General features: G+C 44.8%; 1 protein-coding gene across 1 annotated transcript in view; it reads right to left on the bottom strand.

The window, feature by feature from the left end:
• The window catches only part of TNFAIP8L3 (TNF alpha induced protein 8 like 3), a 50,506-nt gene extending 29,794 nt beyond the window's left edge, over positions 1-20,712 (bottom strand). The window contains exon 1 of the mRNA XM_066276372.1: positions 20,516-20,712. Coding sequence (XP_066132469.1) covers positions 20,516-20,567 — 52 coding nt within the window. The 5' untranslated portion in view covers positions 20,568-20,712. The remainder of the gene's footprint in view (positions 1-20,515) is intronic.
• Between the last annotated feature and the right edge of the window lie 455 nt (positions 20,713-21,167).

Here is a 21,167-nt window from a genome sequence, read left to right as displayed (position 1 = left end):
GGTCGCCGGTTCGAAACTCTGGGCTTGCCTGGTCAAGGCACATATGGGAGTTGATGCTTCCAGCTCCTCCCCCCTTCTCTCTCTCTGTCTCTCCTCTCTCTCTCTCTCTCTGTCTCTCCCTCTCCTCTCTAAAAAATAAATTAAAAAAATTAAAATAAAACAAAACAAAAAAAAATTAAGAAAGAGATTTTTTTTTTTCTTAAATAGGAAGAAAACTTTACTAGAAGGGTGAAAATGTGCCAGGAAAATAAAAATAGATAACATCCTACCTGATGGGGAATGCCAATCGTTAAGAGTGGTTGGGGTTAATTTTAAGTTAAATTTAAAATCTGATACATGTGAATCTAAAGGGCGAGAACTTCTGTGTCCTAAACTTCCTGACTGAACTACCTCTATTTGACGGAGTTAGAGAAGACTAGGGTAGAGATAGGGAGGCAGTAAAGAATATTGAGGCCATGATATCTCTTATTTTTAGCTCCAAGATTCACAAGAAATTCTCAATTAAATTCCTAATTCGGGCCCGGGACGGTTTGTTCAGTGGTAAGGCTTTGGCCCAGCATGTGGATGTCCCAGGTTCAATTCCCAGTCAAGGAACACAGGAGAAGTGACCATCTGCTTCTCTACCCCTCCTGCTCCCCCTTTTCTCTCTCTCTTCCCCTCTCCTCCCACAGCCATGGCTCAACAGGTTTGAGCACATGGGTCCTGAGTGCTGAAGATGGCTCTAGTGCAGGCGACCCCTGTGTTTTGGTCGTTCGACCCCTGCTGGGGTCACAACCCACAGGTTGAGAACCGCTACTCTAGTGGAACCCCCGCCTCGTGCTAAAAATAGCTTGGTTACAAGCATAGCCAGGAATGGGCAGAGCATGGGCCCCAGATGGGGGTTACCAGGTGGATCCTGGTCAGGGCACATGCAGGAGTTAGTCTTTCTATCTCCCCTCCTCTCACTTGGAAAAGAAGAAAAAGAAAATTACTAATTCTTACAAAAATAGCTATATAGTATACTTTATATCATACAACTCCTCAATTATGAATTTCTTTGGAATGACAGACCAATGTGGGTGGTATTGTAGCAGACCAACAGCTCCTAAAAGCTAATAACCCTGTTAAAACAGCATTTTAAGTGCCCCCCCCCCATTTCACTGATAAAAACACAAAATCAATGTGTAAATGAGAGTGAAAAACAAAAGTCACTTGTATTTGGGATGGTTGGGATGGGTGTCAGGAACGGAGAAAGGGCCCCGGAGAGAGTGCGGGGCAGGAACACCAGCTGCACATACTGCTGGTCAGCAAGCAGCAGCAAGGCCACGTTCCAGGGCCAAAACGGCTGGGTCAGCAAGCTCCCCTGGCAGGTCTGTTTGGCCCTGAAGCTTTCATGTCTTTGCCCATCTATAGGCCTCGAATCTATAAGCTCATTACCAATCCTGTCTACACTTCTTCATGGCATGAGGGCCCACAGGCCCAGGCGGGCTCAGAGTGGGGGGTGTGGTGGGGTAGATGCACTAGGGAAAGTGGCGAGGCTATTTATTTATTTAATTAATTTTTTATATTTTAAAAGGTTTTATTTATTGATTTTACAGAGAGAAGAGAGAGGTAGTGGGGAATAAGAAGTATCAACTCATAGTTGTTTCACTTCAGTTGTTCATTGCTTGCTTGTTGTTACTGGGCCAGCCCAGGGTTTCGAACCTGTGACCTCAGCATTCCAGGGTGACATTTTATCCACTGTGTGACCATAGGCCAGCTTCAAGTCTTTTTTTTTAATTAAAACAAATTATTCACACCCTCTTCCCCAACCCCCTCCCTAGCAACCACCAGCTTGTTCTCTCTCTCTCTCTCTCTCTCTGGATTGTTTCTGTTTGCTTTGTTTATTTGCTTGTTATTTATTTTTTTAGATTCCACATATGAGTGAAATCATACAGTATTTATCTTTTTCTGTCTGACTTATTTCACTTAGCTTAGTACCCGCTAAATACATCCATGTTTTTGCAAATGGCAAGATTTCATTCTTTTTGACTGCTGAATAATATTCCATTATCTATGGACTCCTTTATCAATTCATCTATTGATGGGCATCTAGGTTGCTTCCATATCTTGGCTATTACTAGTAATACTGCAATAAACACAGGAGTTCATATAAATTTTTTGAATTAGTGTTTTCTTTTCTTTGGATAAATACCCAGTACAGAAACTGCTGGATCATATGGCAGCTCTATTTTTAGTTTTTTGAGGAATTACCATACTGTTTTCCATAGTGACTGCACTAATTTATAATCCCACCAACAGTGTTCAAGTGTTTCCTTTTCTTAACATTCTTGCCAACACTTGTTTGTTAATTTATTGATGATAGCCATTCTGATAGGTGTGATGTAATATCTCATTGTGGTTTTAATTTGCATTTCCCTAGTAATTAGTGATGATAAGAATCCTTTAATATGTCTGTTGGCCATCTGTATGTACTCATTGGAGAAATGTCTATTCAAGTCATCTGCCCACTTTTAAATTGGGTTGTTTGTTTTTCTTGGTGTTAAGTTGTATGAGTTTCTTACATATTTTGAATATTAACCCCTTATCAGATGTCTCCTTTGTGAATACCTTCCCTCATTCAATAGGCTGTCTTTCTGTTTTGTTCACTTCCTTTGCTGCACAAAATTCTTTAGTTTGATATAGTCCCATGTGCTGCTTCTTCTTCTTCATTTTTGTTGGGTTTTTTGTTGTTGTTGTTGTTGTTTTTGCTGTCTTTGCCTAAGGAGGAGTGATGTCTAAAAAGATATTAAGAGTGATGTCAAAGAGTTTAAGCCTCTGTTTTTTTCTAGAAGTTTTATCATTTCAGATCTTACATTCAAGTTTTTAATCCATTTTGAGGTTATTTTTGTATATGGTGTAAGAAAGTGGTTCAATTTTATTCTTTTGCCTATATCTGTCTAGTTGTCCCAATACCACTTATCAAAGAGACTGTCTTTACCCAACTGCATGCTCTTGCCTCCTTTGTTCCAGTTTAATCAACCATTAAATGAGGATTTATTTTGAGGATCTCTGTTCTATTCTATTGATCTATACATCTATTTTTATGCCAGTACCATATATTTTGATTATTGTAGCTTTATAGTATAGTGTGATTATCAAAGCATGATACCTCACACTTCATTCTTATCAAGATTCTATTTGGAGTCTTTTGTGGTTCCATAGAAAATTTTAAGATTAGTTGTTCTAATTCTGAGAAAAATGTCATTGGTGTTTTAATAGGGATTGCATTGAACCCGTGTATTACTTTAGGTAGTAAGAACATTTTAATAATATTAATCCTTCTAATCTTTGAACAAGGTATATTCTTCCATTGTATCTACTTCAATTTCTTTCTTCAGTGTCTTATAATTTTCAAAGTATAGGTCTTTCACCGCCTCAGTTAAATTTGTGTCTAGGTACTCTATGTTTCTTGATGCAATTGTAAATAGCATTGTTTTCTTGGTTTCTTCTTCTTTTCATTTGTTATTGGTGTATAGAAATGCAACAGATTTCTGAATCCCACAACTTTACTGAATTTATTAGTTTTAACAGTTGTCTGTGTAGGGTTTTCTTTAGGGTTTTCTATATATAGTATCATGTCATCTGCAAATAATAAGAATTTTACTTCTTCCTTTCCAATTTGGATGCCTTTTATTTCTAGTCTTCTGTGGCTAGGACTTCCAATACTATACTGAATAGAAGTGGTGATAGTGGACATCCTTGTTTTGTTCCTGATCTTAGGGGACTGGCTTGTAGCTTTTCACCAGTGAGTATGATGTTAGCAGTGGGTTTGTCACATATAGCCTTTATTTTGTTGAGATACATTCCTTCTATACCCATTCTGTTGAGACTTTTATTTTAAACAAGAGAGAGATAGAGAGACACAGAGACAGAGACAGATGGAGACAGATAGAGAGGAAGGGAGATAGATGAGAAGCATCAGCTTGTAGTTGCAGCACTTTAGTTGTTCATTGATTGCTTCTCCTACATGCCTTGACCATAGGGCTCCAGCTGAGCCAGTGACCCCCTTGGCCAAGCTAGCAACCTTGGGCTCAAGTCAGTGATCTTAGGCTTCAAGCCAATGACCATGGAGTCATGCCTATGATCCCACACTCAAGCTGGCAACCTTGGGGTTTCGAACCTGGGTCCTTGGCATCCCAGGTCAATGCTTTACACTGCCCCATCACCTGGTCAGGCTGTTGAGTTTTTATCATAAAAAAATTTTAGCCTGACCTGTGGTGGCGCAGTGGATAAAGCGTTGACCTGGAACACTGAGGTCACCGGTTCAAAACCCTGGGCTTGCCTGGTCAAGGCATATATGGGAGTTGATGCTTCCTGCTCCTCCCCCCTTTCTCTCTCTCTCTCTCTCTCTCTCTCTCTCTCTCTCTCTCATTCTAACTCTCTCTCCTCTCTAAAATGAATAAATAAATAAAAATTAAAAAAAATAACATTAAAAAAATTTTAAATTTTGTCAAATGCTTTTTCTGCATCTTTTGAGATGATCATGTGGTTTTTATCCTTTATTTTGTTAATGTGATATATCATGTTGATTGACTTGAGACTGTTGAACCATTCTTGCATCTCTGGAATGGATCCAACTTGCTCATGGTGTACAATCCTTTTAATGTATTGTTGAATCTAGTTTGCTAATATTTTGTTGAGAATTTTTGCATCTGTGTTCATCAAGGATATTAGCTTGTAATTTTTTTTTATAATGTCTTTGTCTGGTTTTGGTATCAAATTGATGCTGGCTTCATAAAATGAATTTAAAAGCATTCCTTCCTCTTCAATTTTTTAAATAGCTTAAGAAGGCTAGGTATTAATTTTTCTTTGAATGGTTGAACTCAACTGTAAAGTGTTCTGGTCCTTGACTTTCATTTGTTGGGAGTTTTTTGTCTACTGCTTCAATTTCATTGTTAATAATAGATCTGGTTAGATTTTGTATTTCTTCCTGCTCAGTCCTGCAAGATTATGTAATTCTAGAAATTTACCCATTTCTTCTAGATTGTTGAATTTGTTGGCATACAACTGTAGTATTTTTCAATGATTCCTTGTATTTCTGTGGTGTTAGTTCTAATTTCTCTTTCATTTATGACTACATTTATTTAGGTTCTCTCTACTTTCATTCTTGATAAGTTTGGCTAAAGATTTGTCAATTTTATTATTTTGTCAATTTTTATTTATCTTGTTTCATTCTTGCTTTCTTTCAGTCTTGCTTCCTCTTTTAACTTTTGTATTTTAATTACAATAGGTCTTGGTGTGGGTCTCTGGGTTCATCTTGTTTGGAACTCTAATTCTTAGACTTGGATGTCCATTTTCTTTCCCAGGTTAGGGAAGTTTTCAGTCGTTATTTCTTTAAATAAAGTTTTTGTTCATTTTTCTCTTTCTTTTCCTTCTGGAATCCCTGTAATGCAAATGTTTGAATGCTTGATGTTATTCCCAGAGGTTCCTTACACTATCTTTGCTTCTTTAAAATTTCTATGTTTTTTTTAATTCATTCATTGTGGTGTCCCCAACACCTAGAACGGTGCCTGGACCATGTAGGTGCTTAATAAAATTTTATGGAATAATATTGAATTGATCTGGCTCCAAATCAAAGGGAACTGTGTGGAGTCATTAGAAGACACAACCAAATGAAAACTTTTCTTTGGTACAAATTGTGAAAAATGCATGAGGAACCATTTATACAGTTTACATAAAAGGGCATAAAATATAACAAAGGATAAGTTATATTTCCTTCTCCCACAATATATCTTAGGGGAGCAAAATATAATATATACTATTGTAGTGACAGTGGAGAAAACAATCACAAATAGTAAGCCAATTACAGAAAAGCTTGGCTCTGAGAGCCAAGAATCCTGGTTAAGGTGGAAAAGGGAAGAGGAAAAGCTAGAAGCGTTTTATTCACAACATTCTTCTAGGTCCATGGGGAGCTACAAAGCAGCAGAAATCCTAGAGGAAACCTGACCTACTGTAAAACCTGAGCAGGCCATCAGTACCCCAGGACCAGAACTACTGAAGCACAACCAAGCTACACCCTGAAATACTTTCTTTCTTTTTTTAAATTATAGTATTCTTTCTTTCTTTATTTATTTAGGAATCAAGTTTAATGGAGTGACATTGGTCAGTAAGAATACATAGATTTCAGGTAAACAGGTTGGGGGAAGAGAATAAAGAGGGCCAAATATATTGTGATGGAAAATGATTTGACTTTGGGTGATAGGCACACAATGCAATGAATAATTCAAATGCTATCGAGATGTTTAGCCTTGCTTTTTAAAAATTCTTTTTTCTTTGTACTGTTCTTTCTGATTGGTTGATTTCTACTAGTCTGCCTTCCAAGTCTCTGATCTGTTCTTCTGTGTTACCTAATGTTGATTCTTTCCAATGTGTTTTTCATTTCAGTTATTGTGTTCTTCAGGTCTGCTTGGTTCTTTATTATATTTTCTAACTCTCTGTTGAAGTTCTCCCTAAGTTCCTTTGCTCCACTTTCAAGTTTGGTCAGCATCCTCATGCCATTTCTTTAAATTCTTTATAGGCAAATTAGTCATTGCTGTTTCCTTATGTTTTTTCCCCCACTCTGGGGATTTTTCTTGTTCCTTCATTTGAGAGATATTCTTTTATTTTTTCATTTTGTTTGACTTTCTATATTTGTTTATATGATTAGACAAAATAGCTATCTCTTCCAGTTTTGAAAAGTGGCCTTATGTAGAAGTGGTCACTGTGTAAGCTGTGTGTGCTAGATGATTTCGGCATGTGGGTAGGAGATGAGTGGGTGCCTTTGGCATGAAGGGCACTAGCCTACTCAGCCAGAGTGGCTCTGGATAGAGAAGCAAGATGCCTTTAGCAACCAATGTGTTGTTGATGCTGCTTGTATTGTTTGAGGCCAAAATGAACTTTGCCATAAGTCTGGGAACCCACTGCAATAACCTTACTGGTAGGGCCAGAGCACCTGGATAGGTCCCCACCCATCCTGTGGAGGTAGAGGGAGACATAAACAATGGTCCTCACCAGCCCCTCCAACCTCAAGGAGTTCCCACAGCCCTTGAAAGGCTCTTGTGGCTGCCAGCCTTCTCTACACAGTCTCCCTCTGGGTTGTTGTAGGCTGTATGCATCAGGTGGTTTGGGGAAGCCACTTGGAGCTGGGCTGCACTTGCAGCAGCTGGGGCACTAGCCTGTGGGCTGGGGCTCAGGCAGAGAGACCCCTGTTGTTCCCTTTGTTCAGAGGAAAGTCTCCAGGCAATGTCTCGCAAACGCTGAGTGGTGATTTGCAGATAGGCGGAAGCACCCCAGCAGCTAGAATAGACCTCTATAGGAGTGAGGGGTGTAAACAATGGTGCTCACTACTCTGGCTCCTCCTCTAGAGAGCTCCCGGGCTGCCCTGAGTTCCCTCGCCCCAGTTTCCCCTATTCCATCCCTTTCTCCTTTTTGCTGTCAGATGCTGGATGCTGCTCGTTCTGCCCTCAGGTGCCTGGCAAGTAGGAGTACACTAGCATCTGCTCAGCGAAGGGGAGAGCTCCCGGTTTCCTGTGCCGCTGCTTTCCTGCACCTCCTCTCACTGAATACGTTGTTTAGGTTGAATATTTAGGGTTGTTTCTGTCCCCCTTTGGGGGGGCAGTTTAAAATTTTATTTATTAATTTTAGAGAGAGAGGAAGGGACAGAGAGAGAGAGAGACAGAAACATTATTCTGTTCCTGTATGTGCCCTGACTTGGGATGGAACCACAACCTTGCTTATGGGGACCGTGCTCTAACCAACTGAGCTGTCTGGCCAGTGTGAGGGGGTGAGGGAAGTTTTAAAAAGTGGAAATCCATCACTTATTTTGTGATTTTATATTTCTTCCTGGCTCAGTCTTGAAGGGTATATACTTTTAGAAATTAATCCATTTCTTATAGATTTGGTAATCTAATATTTTTGAATCTGTTTCTTTATCTGTAAACTGAGAAGAAGAATACCTGCTTTTATTCTTGTCCTCTTTTTGCTATGAGATCATGTGTATAGGATATTTCATTGTTCACATGACTTCACAACTGTTTGACGTGGAATGACTTTGTGGCTATTGAGGCCACCGGAAGAGTTGGAAAAAGGTAAAGGAGCGGTAATGGTCTCGGTGTGGAGATGATTCTTGGACAGTGAGAAGAAGAGGCCCCAAGGCCTCTGAAATGCAGGATTCTTGCTGGGGAGAGAGGGCTGGGCTAGATGGTAGCTTTGAGAATCTTTAGCTTTATGCTGTTAAAATAGGTGATCTCTTCCAAATAAAGGTGTATTGTCAGACAAGAACAAGGTTAAGAGCTTGGCCGTAGGAGACACAGGCAGAAAAAGTAATGAAGGATGTAGGAGAAATTGAGGATGGGTACAGGGAAATCAGAATTATATACGGAGAAGTCAACAGGAAAAAATATGCAAGAACCAGGTTTAATTGCGATCAGATACTGCTCTGGGCTCTCTAAAAGTTGACTGTGTATTAACTTAGCTCTGCTTGTCTTGACTGAGACAGAATCACTGAATTCTGCAGTTAAATCCTCAGGGTAGAGAGGCTAACAGGTGAACAAATTTTCTTGTTTCCTTACAAAAATAAAAAATGAGTCTAAAATAAGATAAAACGTGATTGGAGAACCAGAGGCCAATAAACCTATTCCTGAAGCTGGTAGCTTTTAAACTCAAAGTAAATTAACTTTTGCAACTGTCACTGGGATTCTGTAAAACCTATCAAATACCTTTTGGGTATTAAAAAATAGTAAACAAAAATCTTCTGAGTACTTGTTGTAGGGCAGTTCCTGACTGAGAAGGAGGAGGAGGCAGGCACAATGGAAGGGTTCATCATGGGCCTGGGGTGGTCTGACCTCTGGGCAGATGTGTCCGGGAGGGAGAAGCCTCAGGAGAGAAAAAAGAGGGGAGAGGACAGCAAGAACACATAGAAAATGATGAAAGGACACATATCAGGGGTCCTCTTGATATCCCAATGGCCAGAATAACTGCTCCTTTTTTTAAAATTACATATGTTCTGAGAGAAGGATAGAGGAGCCAGGGGATCTGGCTTCTAGTTCTGGTTCTGATGACACTGCTTGGCTTTCTGAAATGTTTACTTAGTGTCCCCAAGTTAACATTTCAGAAAGGGGGACTATGATTCTATTATAAAGTCCCCTCCCTTCCCAAATAAAGCTGTTTTGCATCAATTTTTCTTTTCTTTTCTTTTTTTTTTGTATTTTTCTGAAGCTGGAAACAGGGATAGACAGACTCCCGCATGCGCCCGACCGGGATCCACCTGGCACGCCCACCAGGGGGTGACGCTCTGCCCCTCCGGGGTGTTGCTCTGTCGCTACCAGAGCCACTCTAGCGCCTGGGGCAGAGGCCAAGGAGCCATCCCCAGCGCCCGGGCCATCTTTGTTCCATTGGAGCGTTGGCTGAGGGAGGGGAAGAGAGAGACAGAGAGGAAGGAGAGGGGGAGGGGTGGAGAAGCAGATGGGCACTTCTCCTGTGTGCCCTGGCCGGGAATCGAACTCTGGCCTTCTGCACGCCAGGCCAACGCTCTACCACTGAGCCAACCGGCCAGGGCCTTGCATCTATTTTTTTTAAAGATTTTATTCATTCATTTTAGAGGGGAGAGAGAGAGAGAGAAAGAGAAGTGGGAGGAGGAGCAGGAAGCACCAACTCCCATATGTGTCTTGACCAGGCAAGCGCAGGGTTTCAAACCGGTGACCACAGCATTCCAGGTCAACACTTTATCCACTGTGCCACCACAGGTCAGGCTAGCATCTTTACAAAGCTGCTTTTGGACTACACTTATTTCTTTGGAAATTCACATCTATTATTGAGGCTCAATCTAATTTTCTTCCTTGTATTGTTTTCACATTTTCTACCAAGAGCTTGCATTCCTTTTTTTTTTTTTTATTGTGTTTACATAGATTCTAGTGTTGCCCCGAATGCATCCCCTCTCCCCCATATTCCCCTCAACATCTTCCTTGCTCCCCTCCCCATAGCACCCTTCCCCCTTCCCTTCAGGTTTATCCCATTCTTTAGGTCAGAAAATAATGTTACTAAAAAACAGTAAGAGATAGCTCTGAAAACCCAAACCTAAGTTGTCTAGCTCTAAATCTCAAGTTCTTGTCATTGTGCTGCCGCCTCATCTTTGAGTTTGCTCTCCCCCTAAAATCTTAACTGGTCACCATGTCCTGGGGATGCTACAGCAGAAATGAACTAAATGCTGGAATGAGCGGCCCTGGCCAGTTGGCTTAGCAGGAGAGCATTGGCCTGGCATGTGGAAGTCCCAGGTTCAATTCCCGGCTAGGGCACACTGGTGAAGCACCCATCTACTTCTCTACCCCTCCCCCCTTTCCTTTCTCTCTCTCTCTTCCCCTCCCACAGCCACGGCTCCATTGGAGCAAAGTTGGCCCAGGCACTGAGGATGGCTCCATGGCCTCCGCCTCAGGCACTAAAATGGCTCCAGCTGCAATGGAGCATCGGCCCAGATGGGCAGAGCATTGTCTTCTAGTGGGCATGCCGGGTGGTTCCTGGTTGGGCACATGTGGGAGTCTGTCTGTCTGCCTTCCCACTTTGAACTTCAGAAAAATACAAACAAACAAACAAACAAATAAATAAATAAATGCTGGAGTGAGCTTAAGTGCAATCTAGTAAAGAGAATGTTGGTTTGTTGTGGGCACCTCTCTTGCCTCTGTTTTTCAACCCTTCTTTCCTCTCAGTGTTTGCCACATTCACCACCCACTAGGTCCCCATCACCCTGGTGACACGTGCAGCTGCAGGGTCCTTCCAGGACCTTCTCTCCCTGGCAGCAGCTTTACGCTCCCCTCTCCATCTTCCCTCCCAAACCAGCCCTCACCAGTCCCTGTTCCAGAGCCCGTGCCAGCCATCCTTGCCCAAGTGCTATTAGGCTAATGCAGGTAATATCTGCAGCTTAAAACAAGGCCTTCTGGAGCCATAATGTCCTAACCAGACAAAGGGAGCCTAATGAAGGAATCTAATGGTCAGGGTTCTGGGTCTCATGGGAGCTGGTAGGAGATACAAAGAAGTCTGGTGTCATCATTGACCTAACTACGTAGTCTACCTGGTACAACAGCACCATTTTTGGAGTTAGACTGGCTTCGTATCCACTGACAAGGTACACATCCCTGAGCAATTTACTTAACCTCTCTGTGCCTCAGTTTCCTGGTTTTATTATATTTATAGGACCTAGCCCAGAAGGCTCGTATAAGGGTTAAATACCATATAAACAATTGACTCAGTCTCAAATACATTGTGCATACTTAATTAAAATAAAATAATAAGAGTTTAAAACATCATTATTGGCCTGACCTGTGGTGGTGCAGTGGATAAAGTGTCGACCTGGAACACTGAGGTTGCTGGTTCAAAACCTGGGCTTGCCCGGTCAAGGCACATATGAGAGTTGATGCTTCCTGCTCTTCCCCCCTTGTGTCTCCCTTCTCTCGCTCTCCTCTCTCAAATGAATAAATAAAATCTTTAAAACAATTTTAAAAAATCACTATTATTTTACATACAGTACTAGCCCTCTGGGGCTGGACTCTTGCTGGCAAAGACAATCCCCACAGTTTTTCATCTTGTTTGATAGTTGCTACAACTTCTTGAAGCCTCCTTTCTCTTACCCTGTAACCTCAACCCTAGCCTCTCTCCCGAGTTTCTCATTGTTGTCCCCAGGAAACCAAGGAACCAAACTCAAATGCGGTAGGAAAGAGGCCTGCCCTGTGAATAGCCACCCCACCCCCCTCGTCATCTCCTCCTGTACTCTACGCTGAAATATCAGTTTACCTCCTCAGCGTAACCGACAGGCCCCAAGTCAGGAAGGTGGGACGTGTGTGCTCACCAGAACAGCCCTTCACAGAATTTCCTCCTGTGCATAAAATCAGCTGCCTCTACTATAAAAAAGAAAGTGAGAGTCTCCATAAAGCTATGTATTACCAAAATGCTTCCTTTCAGGGATAGAACAGTTTCACAGAAAGCATATTTTACTTCTGAGAAGGGAACCTACACGCTAGTGGCTGCTCCTGTGGCTTTTCAACAGTTTAAGCCAATACTTGGACTCGGTTGAAGTGTGTCCTTTTTTCCTGGAGAAATGAGTTATAAAATGCTGGTTTCTATTAGGGTGTGTCTAGCACTTTCTGTGCCGCCAAGCCTTCCGTTTTTATAGTCTGCACACTAGTAGATTTTCCATGAACAGGCTCAGATTTATTCCCAGGCAATGATGTTAGGAAGCCCAATATGAACGTAAAGGCTGTTCTAAAGCAGTCTCAGAATTTGTGCCATGCAGTTGCCTAAAAAGAGTATTTCTGATGTATATAAAAATGATGTATATTTTTGGCATGCCTTAATATACATGGCAGGAAAGGGTATTTACTTTCCCTAAATGCTTTCTGGGTTGGGTTGTTAGGGGAAACTTTTTTTTTTAATTGTTCTCTATTCCTTATTTCTATATTTGTACAAAATACAGCCCAAACACCCACCTACACAGGCATTTTACATAAAGGGTTGGAAGCCAAATGACTAAAAAACACAACAAAATTATGTATTATATATAGTGTTTTTCATAGAGATTTACACATGAATTCAAGTGGGAGCCAATGGTAACTCTGGAAGAAAATAAACCAGTTAGAGAAAGTGCGAGTAGAAAGTGTGATTATAATTTGGTTTTGCTGACAAATAAAAAAGCAGGTGCCATATTTTTAAAGAGAGCTATAACGTGGGAACAGAGCCTTTATATTTACATTCTCATACACTTTCTTTAGCTCCAGAAACTTACCTGTTGGCTACAGCAACCACCACAGCAACTAGTCATACATTTTGAGGATGGCAGCCCTTTTCTGCCAGGTGGCCTATCACAGGCCCCCACTGGGCCAGGCCCACCACCAAGGCCTATCCCTCCAGGAAGTATACCTACTAGAACTCCAAACCACCATACCCCATGCTCCAAATCATATACTAGTTATTGCTGATGCCACCCAATTTTACAAATTCAGTTTTGAGTGGGTGTTTTGTTTTATTAACACAGCCATGCCTATTGAGTGTGGAACCACATCTAATTCCATATCTGTATGCCACCAGATTACCTTGCACACTCTGAAGAAAAAGCAGACAATCCACCAATTATCTGTTGGATTGTGTAGATTAAAGATTTGGGTGTGGTGCTATGAGGTCTAGAATGGCTAATTTGGCTCTGGCTGGTTGGCTTAGTGGTCGAGCATCAGCCTGGTGTGTGGGTGTCCTGGGTTCAATTCCTGGTCAGGGCACACAGGAGAAGTGACCATATGCTTCTCCATCTCTCCCCCTCCTTTCTTTCCCTCCAGTAGTCATGGTTCAATTGGTTCAAGCACACTGGCTCAGGTGCTGAAGATGGCTCCATGGAGCCTCTGCCTCAGGTGCTAAAAATATGTCGGTTGGAAGCATGGCCCCAGGTGGGCAGAGCATGGGCCCCAGACAGGGGTTGCCAGGTAGATTCCAGTCAGAGTGCATGCGGGAGTCTCTCTGTCTCTCCTTCTCTCACTTGGAAAAGAAGAAGAAAAAAGAATGGCTAATTCATCTGGCAATCTAAATTTCCCTAATGAGGTCTAGATAAAGTTTACAACTCAACAACTATCCATTGTACTATACTCAACAACTACCAACAACTGTACATTGCTGGAAGAGATGGCTGGCATCCCTAATGAAACAGTGCTGAAGAATTTTGGAGGCCACCTGTGGTGGATGCTGAAATGTACTTCCCAGGTTCTCCCTTGGGAATGAAGGCCCAAACACTGCACAAGCTGTTGGGAGCGCTGCCTCCAGACAGCCCTCAGCAGAAGGGAACAGCTTCATCCAAGGTCACACCAGTTCCCTGGGATGTCCTGCACATAATGACTGATCTTTATATCATTATATATAAAGGCTTGGCCCTTCACCCCAATTCAAAACAGCTCTGAAGGGCCATTCCAGATCCAGACCATGAGGCTTTGTTGGGTCTGCATTGCAGTCCAGTATCTTTCCCTTTCCCTTTTTTCCCCCAGGTATTGATCTCAAGAGCCGTCTCAAATAAACCTGCTACATAAACCTCCATCTCAGAGTTTGCTTCCTGGGGAAACAACCTATAACGCCATCCATATATCTATTCAGCCGGCCAGCTAGCAACCTACCACTGTGTTGGTACATAGGTGGTGTTGGTGGGAGGTGATACAGCAGAAAAAGACTCATTCCTGGGCTTTAGAGAGCTAACAGTCCAGGACAATAGATGAGACATGTACAGAAATAACCACAAAGCACACAAAGAAGCCTGACCAGTGATGGTGCAGTGGACAGAGTGTTGACCTGGGATGCTGTGGTCCCAGGTTCAAAATTCTGAGGTTGCCAGCTTGAGCATAGGCTTACCAGTTTGAACGTGGGGTTGCCAGCTTGAATGTGGGATTATTTACATGCTCTCATGGTCACTGGCTTGAGCCCAAAGGTCACTGGCTTGAAGTTCAAGGTCACTGGCTTGAGCAAGGGGTCACTGGCTTAGCTTGAGCCCCCTGGTCAAGGCACATATGAGAAGCAATCAATGAACAACTAAAGTGATGCAACTACAAGTTGATACTTCTCATCTCTCTCCCTTCCTGTCTTTCTATCTCTCTCTTGATTAAAAAAAAATAGCACACAATGACTGGTGTTGAGAGAACATATAAACAGAGATGAGGCTGAGGTATAATCCCAGGCAAGGGAGTCAGGAATCTTCATGTACCGGCTCAGGCTGAGGCAATCGGCATTTGTGCCCTCTATTCCCATCTGATCTCAAGCCCTGGAGGACAGGATGGACTGTGTCCTTATCTCTCTTCACAACCCCTATACTTTCCAATATACTGTCCCAGACAGTGCAAGAAAGCTTAAAACAATGAAGCAAACCAAATATGAAAAGAAAGCTTTGGTAGCTCTACTTCATTGAACAGGTTTCTGGTTGTCTCTCTGGCCTTTCAGCGCAAAGTTCTCAGGAAGCTCGTCAAGATGCTCAGTTATTTATTATGTCCATAAAAATCTCAGGAACATGAAACCACAAGACATGGTTCTGACTCTCAAAGCAGCTACAGCCCACTGTGTGGAGAAGGCAGAGGCCCCTGAAATGTCCACAAACAGGAATAAGACATGGGACTGGGACTAAGAGCCAAGTCGTGCATCATCCCCAGGAGATCCCTGCCTTCGGTTGGCCAGTTCTTCAATCATCAATCTGTCAGCTGACAAAGGTTACTGAACAGCCTCCTCCAGGAACCTGAGAGAATCAACAAACTCGAGAACCTCACCATCCCCCAAAACCAATGCCCTGGAATGATTAACTGTCTACAGGGGGAAAGTACCTTTAGCCCAAACATCACTAAGTGCCTGATGGAAAGAGGGGCTGCATTTCCCTGCCTTCACCCTAACTCACATACCAGTCTCCTCGCTCTCCCTTTCGCTGCATTTATCCAATCTGTCATCAACTTCTGTTGTTTGTTTCTCTGAAATAGCATCTGCATTCTTTCTCATCTGCCTTGCCTAGGTCATCCCCACATTTCGTGTCTGTCACATGTGGCTTCTGCAGACACAGCTCTCAGCTGGACACATTTCTGCTCAACAGTCAGCTTAAGGGGGCTCTTGAATCATCATCAGGATCAAGTTAGTAAGACCTCTTATAAGTAGCGCTTCCTACAGTCATCTAACTTTATTTCCCAGCATTCCTTAGTCTAGTATGTGCTCACCACTCTAGTCATTTCCCTGTTTATTTGTGCATTTGCTCAAGTGGTGTCTGACTTCTGACACCTTTCCTCTTCTTGGCCACCAATCAAATCCTATGCGCTCCTTGCCACGTTGTTTACATGGACCAAACTTAGGACCTAGGTGGTGGGGAGACCAGGAAGGTCAATGTTAGGAATCTGCTGTTTTCCCACTTACTTTACTGTCTTAAAGTTCTCCTACCTCATCCTCACACTGTGGCACAGAAATGCTTTGCTGCAGTACCTACCCAGCCACAGGGAAGCCTCATCAGCTTGGCTGCCCTGGACCAGCTAGCTGTGAAGGAGCTTGTCTTCCTCCAGCTGTGTAGACTATCAGTTTTACAAGCCAGAAAGGGAAAAGAGCTGATACTGCTAATGTTTACTCTCTTGTTGCATCTTTGGAAGGATTCTCAATCACTGCCAAGTTAATACACCAAGCCCTAGGATTTCTGAGTGATAGAGAGTGGGTTTGCCAAAGGAGAGACTGCCAAGCTGGGTCTCTGGAATGAATTCAGTGTTCCATAAACCCGCCTCTCTCCTAATCATAGAAAGAACCATAAAACAACAACAAAAAAGGCAGAGCTGCAGGCAGCAGAATGACAGAAGCATCATCCTGTGCTTCCTGAAAAACAGAAGATGCAGATTGAGACAAATCTCATTCTCACTTCACCCTCCTAGGCAGGGTGTTGCTAGATGAGAGATCTATACAGCCAGCACCGAGGAGATCTTTGGGAAAGTCTTTGTAAAGGGGCAAAGAGTAGGTGGGCCTCAGGGATTTCCTCACTTCTCTGCCAACTCATCTCTGGTGAGATGGGGCAAAAATGGAAGTGAGAATGGTGAGTACCTTCTGTGCCTCTTGTTACCTTGAAGAAAAATATGTGTTTTTGGGGAGAGGGTTACACCCTCTTCTGTGAAAGTGGCTAACCTCCAGGTTAGCAGATGGATTGGGTAAGGGGTTCTCTGTTTTTCACAACTTTCCCTAGTGAAAGAGAAAGGGGTGGGAAAGCAGTAGATTTAAAAGTCCCAGCCCTGGCCGGATAGCTCAGCATCGTCCTGAAGCACAGAAGTTGCTAGTTTGATTCCTGGTCAGGGCACATACAGGAACAGATCAATGTTCCTATCTATCTCTTTCTCCCTGCCTCTCTCGCTAATCAATAAAATAAAAAATAATTTAAAAAGATAGATCTTCTGATTTTAAAAATAAAATTGAAAAATGTCTCCATCTTCATATCTTGAGCTGGAAGATGATGGAGAAAAAGCATAAATTACAAATAATCTTCCCAAAACAAACAGGTAGCCCTGGCCGGTTGGCTCAGCGGTAGAGTGTCGGCCTGGCGTGCGGGGGTACCCAGGTTTGATTCCCGGCCAGGGCACATAGGAGAAGCGCCCATTTGCTTCTCCATCCCCTTCCCCTCCTTCCTCTCTGTCTCTCTCTTCCCCTCCTGCAGCCAAGGCTCCATTGGAGCAAAGATGGCCTGGGCTCTGGGGATGGCTCCTTGGCCTCTGCCCCAGGCTCTAGAGTGGCTCTGGTCGCGGCAGAGCTACGCCCCAGAGGGGCAGAGCGTCGCCCCTGGTGGGCGTGCTGGGTGGATCCCGGTCGGGGGCATGCGATAGTCTGTCTGACTGTCTCTCCCTGTTTCCAGCTTCAGAAAAATACAAAAACAAAAACAAACAAACAAACAGGTAAACACACACACACACACACACACACACACACACACACACACGGGAGAGAATGAGAGTGTAAAGGAGAAAATTAAAAAAGAAATCTCTCAGCCTGACCAGGTGGTGGTGCAGTGGATAGAGTGTCGGACTTGGATGTGGAGGACCCAAGTTCGAGACCCCAGGGTCACCGGCTTGAGCACGGGCTCATCTGGTTTGAGCAAAAGCTTACCAGCTTAAGGTCGCTGGCTTGAGCAAGGGCTTACTTGGTTTGCTGAAGGCCCACAGTCAAGGCATATATGAGAAAGCAATCAATGAACAACTAAGGTGTCGCAACGAAAAACTGATGATTGATGCTCCTCATCTCCGTTCCTGTCTGTCTGTCCCTATCTCTCTCTCTCTCTCTGACTGTCTCTCTGTCTCTGAAAAAAAAAAAGAAATCTCATTAGACAATTATATTAGTGTGAAAATAATGACAGTACTAATTCTCTTATACATGCCTGTGGTTTACATTTTACAAAGCACTGAGGTGCATTATTTAGCATTAGTTTTACAACACATAATCCAATCAGGTGACAGTCAAAATAGCTGCTATTTACTGAATGAGTATCAGGAACACTTTCATGTGTTATTTAATTCTTACAACCCCATTGTGGACTATTTTTAATCCCCATTTTACAGAGAGGGAAACTGAGGTTTGGAAAGGATCTAGGTCTTTCTGATTCCACAGTCCAGGCTCTTGTGAGGCCCATCTTAGGGCAGGGCTTTCTCACAGGTTCAGGAAGGGCAAGGCATTGAGGAGAAAGGAGCCCTTATATCTCAACTCCCTATGAAGTAGTACACACACACACACACACACACACAAATGTTCCAAAAGGTTCCACTTGCTTTCCTGTCCTTGTTAGTTACACACCCATCCAGCTTGCACAGATACAGGTCCAGCTGAATGCCACACTCCTTACAGGGACAAAGGTCAGCCCCAATGGATACAACATACCTGTCATTTAACCTGTATCTATCTGAAGCTGCCACAGTCTCCATTTGACAGGGTGCAGCCACAACAAGGTGGTGAATTAACATCAAGCTTTGAGGCTTTGTCATGAAGAATATTTTAATACTGAAAATGATGAGTTAGACTGAATGCCATTTAGCAGAATGGCTTGTGACAGTCAAATAAATGTTCAACTTGTGGGATTCACGCACACAGAGAAAGAAGAAATGACTGTAGAGAAACAGCAAGGTAAAACAAATGTTAGCAGCTCACAAGAGCTGGCTGCTCCATTCTTCATCCGACTGTCTGACCTCAGTGGGAATGTTTGCTGTTAGCTGTGCAAAGGCCTTCTGACACAGACATAACACATGCAGACATGCAGTGTTGTGCTGGCTGGAAGGAGCAGCAACATGGCCCTTAAGAACACCTTCCCTCCCCTTTCACCCAAGCGTCAACTCAACTCTTCTAGAATGTTCCCTTCACCCTTCTTCTTCTCCTTCCCCAACATCAATGCCAAAGGAGATCTGAGGGTGCGGGCAGGGAGAGCCTGTTAGTTCCTGGGATTTTGAGAGTGAAGTGTCAGTGTTACTGCCCCCACCCCCGGAATTCTGAAGATGGATACACACAACACCCAGTGGAACTTTTAAACGATGTGAGGAAGGTCACAAGCCACCAGTGAAATGAAATATTGGTGTTATATAGTTATGGACACATATAGGTTGGCAAAGCGTTCATGTTTATTAATTATATCTGCACATACCTACACAAAGCTAGTGGCCCTTGCACACACACAGGAATCCTCACAGGCGTCTTGGCCATGCCACCATTTATTTCTGCGGCCTCTTCCCTTCCCACCCATCTGAAGCTGTTGACCACAGCCGCCCTGTGAGAGGGTGAGGGGTATGATGCGGGGTAAAGGGACTCACTCCGCCCTTGGCTACTTCCTCACTGTGAGATGTGGGCAACCCACCGTAATCCTTGGCTAGGTGCTGTGAAGATAAAAGGAAATAGCACTTGTAGGGCCCTTGGCACAGTGCCTGGTACTGTCCTGCTTGGTTCCAGAGCCTGCCTTTCCTACATTCAATCCAGTGCTGGTCACTTGGTCCCCACCCTTAAAACACTAGTCTGATGCTGGGAAGAGTGGGGACTCGTCCAAGACCTCGGGTCTATACCAGGTGGGTCCAAGCTCTCAGGTCACAGGTCTGCTGGGTAGGGCTAGCCTTTAGGGTCACAGAGGGAGCCGCAAAAAGAAAAAAAGAAAAGAAAAAAAAGGGACACGTGGTGCGGGCATTCTGGTCTCTGGCGCGTGGACCCAGGGCGGAGGGTGCAGTCGGCCAGTGAAGGCGGGTAGAACGCAGCAGTAACTCGACCCAAGGCTGTGGGTGGCTTCCTCCTGTTGCTCAGTATCGGAGAGAGGCGGGGGAGGACATTCATTTTTTTCTTAAGTAAGCATCCACCCATTGCTTTAATAACTATCGATTGTGAAAAGCCGGTGGCGCCTCTTAAAGGCGAAGCCCGGCTCCCGTGCGCCCCCGCGTCTGTGTTCCAGCAACCCTCCGCGGGGACCTTTTGCGCGCGTTCAGGACAAGCGATGGGCAAACGCTTCTGCACCGGCTGGTTCTAGCAGCCTCCGGAACCGCAGCCACTAGCTGTGGATTGACTCCTGCTTGTCCACCCGTGGGGCTTTTCCTTCCCGAGTTCCCATTCATAACAGCGCCCTGGGTCACCTGTTTCCCAGAGTCCGCGGCGCCTCGGCTTCGAGGACGGGGCCAGAGCTCGGAAAGTTATTTCAAAAGGCAAATGTGTTGCAACCCTCGCGGCCGCAAACTACAGGACACGAATTTCCTGAACCCTTCCCCACCCCCACCTAGCCCGGGCGACCCGAGTTCGCTGCAGGAGTCCTGCAGCGCGGAGACCCACACGCAAATGCACCTCCTCTGCCTCCTGCGTGCCCAAGTGCAAAGAGAGAGAAAGCCCGAAAGCAAACTCAGCACGGAGCAATCGCCGGTCTTGGCCTGGAAGGGACCAAGCTGATGGGGATCGGTCTCCAGCCTGGCAGCTCCGAGAAATACTTGCGATTTCCTGCCCTCACCTCTCCTCCCGGTCCCAGGCCCCCCGCTGGGCTGCCACGACCCCTCAGTACCTGCAGCGGTCATGGGCTCGCCCTCGCTTTGCTCCCCAGAATCCGAATCCATGCTGCGGGATGGTGACTGGACGTCCACAGCCGCCCGCCCGTCTGCGGGGCGCTCGGGGTGGACGTCCCGGCCTGTGCTGTCCCGCACACTCGGTGCGGTCAGCCGGGAGGCGGCGGCCGGGGTGGTGCGGTCTGGGCAGTTTGCGGCGTCTACGGCCAGCGGGCGGCTCCGCAGAGACAAGAGCCTCCAGCGCCCCGCTCCGGGTGCCCGCCGGCCCGCCCGCCCGTGCCTGCGCGAAAGGCAAGCGTGGGGCGGAGGGAGGGTGCGCCGGCAGAGAGAAGGGAGGAGAGAGAGGGGAGGAGGCGCGAGCCGGAGGAGCAGGAGCTGCCGGCGCCCCCGCGGGCTCCAGACTGGGGTTAAATACCCTGGGGGCGGTGCCACTCCTCCTACCCGTGCCTGGCGTGGGGAGCCCGGGACTTGCGGAGCGCGGCTGCGAGGTTGCAGGCTAGCGAAGCCAAGCTCTTCCTCTTGGGGGTGGCCAAGTATGGAAGGATTCTTAGGTGAAGAGGTGCCTCTACCCAAGTAGGAAAAGGTGAGGTTCTGAGTGAGAGGGAGTCCGGGCAGCTCGGGTTTGAGTGCGACTCCACCGCTTGGAGACCT

Source organism: Saccopteryx bilineata, chromosome 4 (genome assembly GCF_036850765.1).
Source record: "Saccopteryx bilineata isolate mSacBil1 chromosome 4, mSacBil1_pri_phased_curated, whole genome shotgun sequence".
Classification (NCBI taxonomy): Eukaryota; Metazoa; Chordata; class Mammalia; order Chiroptera; family Emballonuridae; genus Saccopteryx; species Saccopteryx bilineata.
Note: the sequence above shows the minus strand (reverse complement) of the source record. Positions and strands in the feature narration are given on the sequence as shown.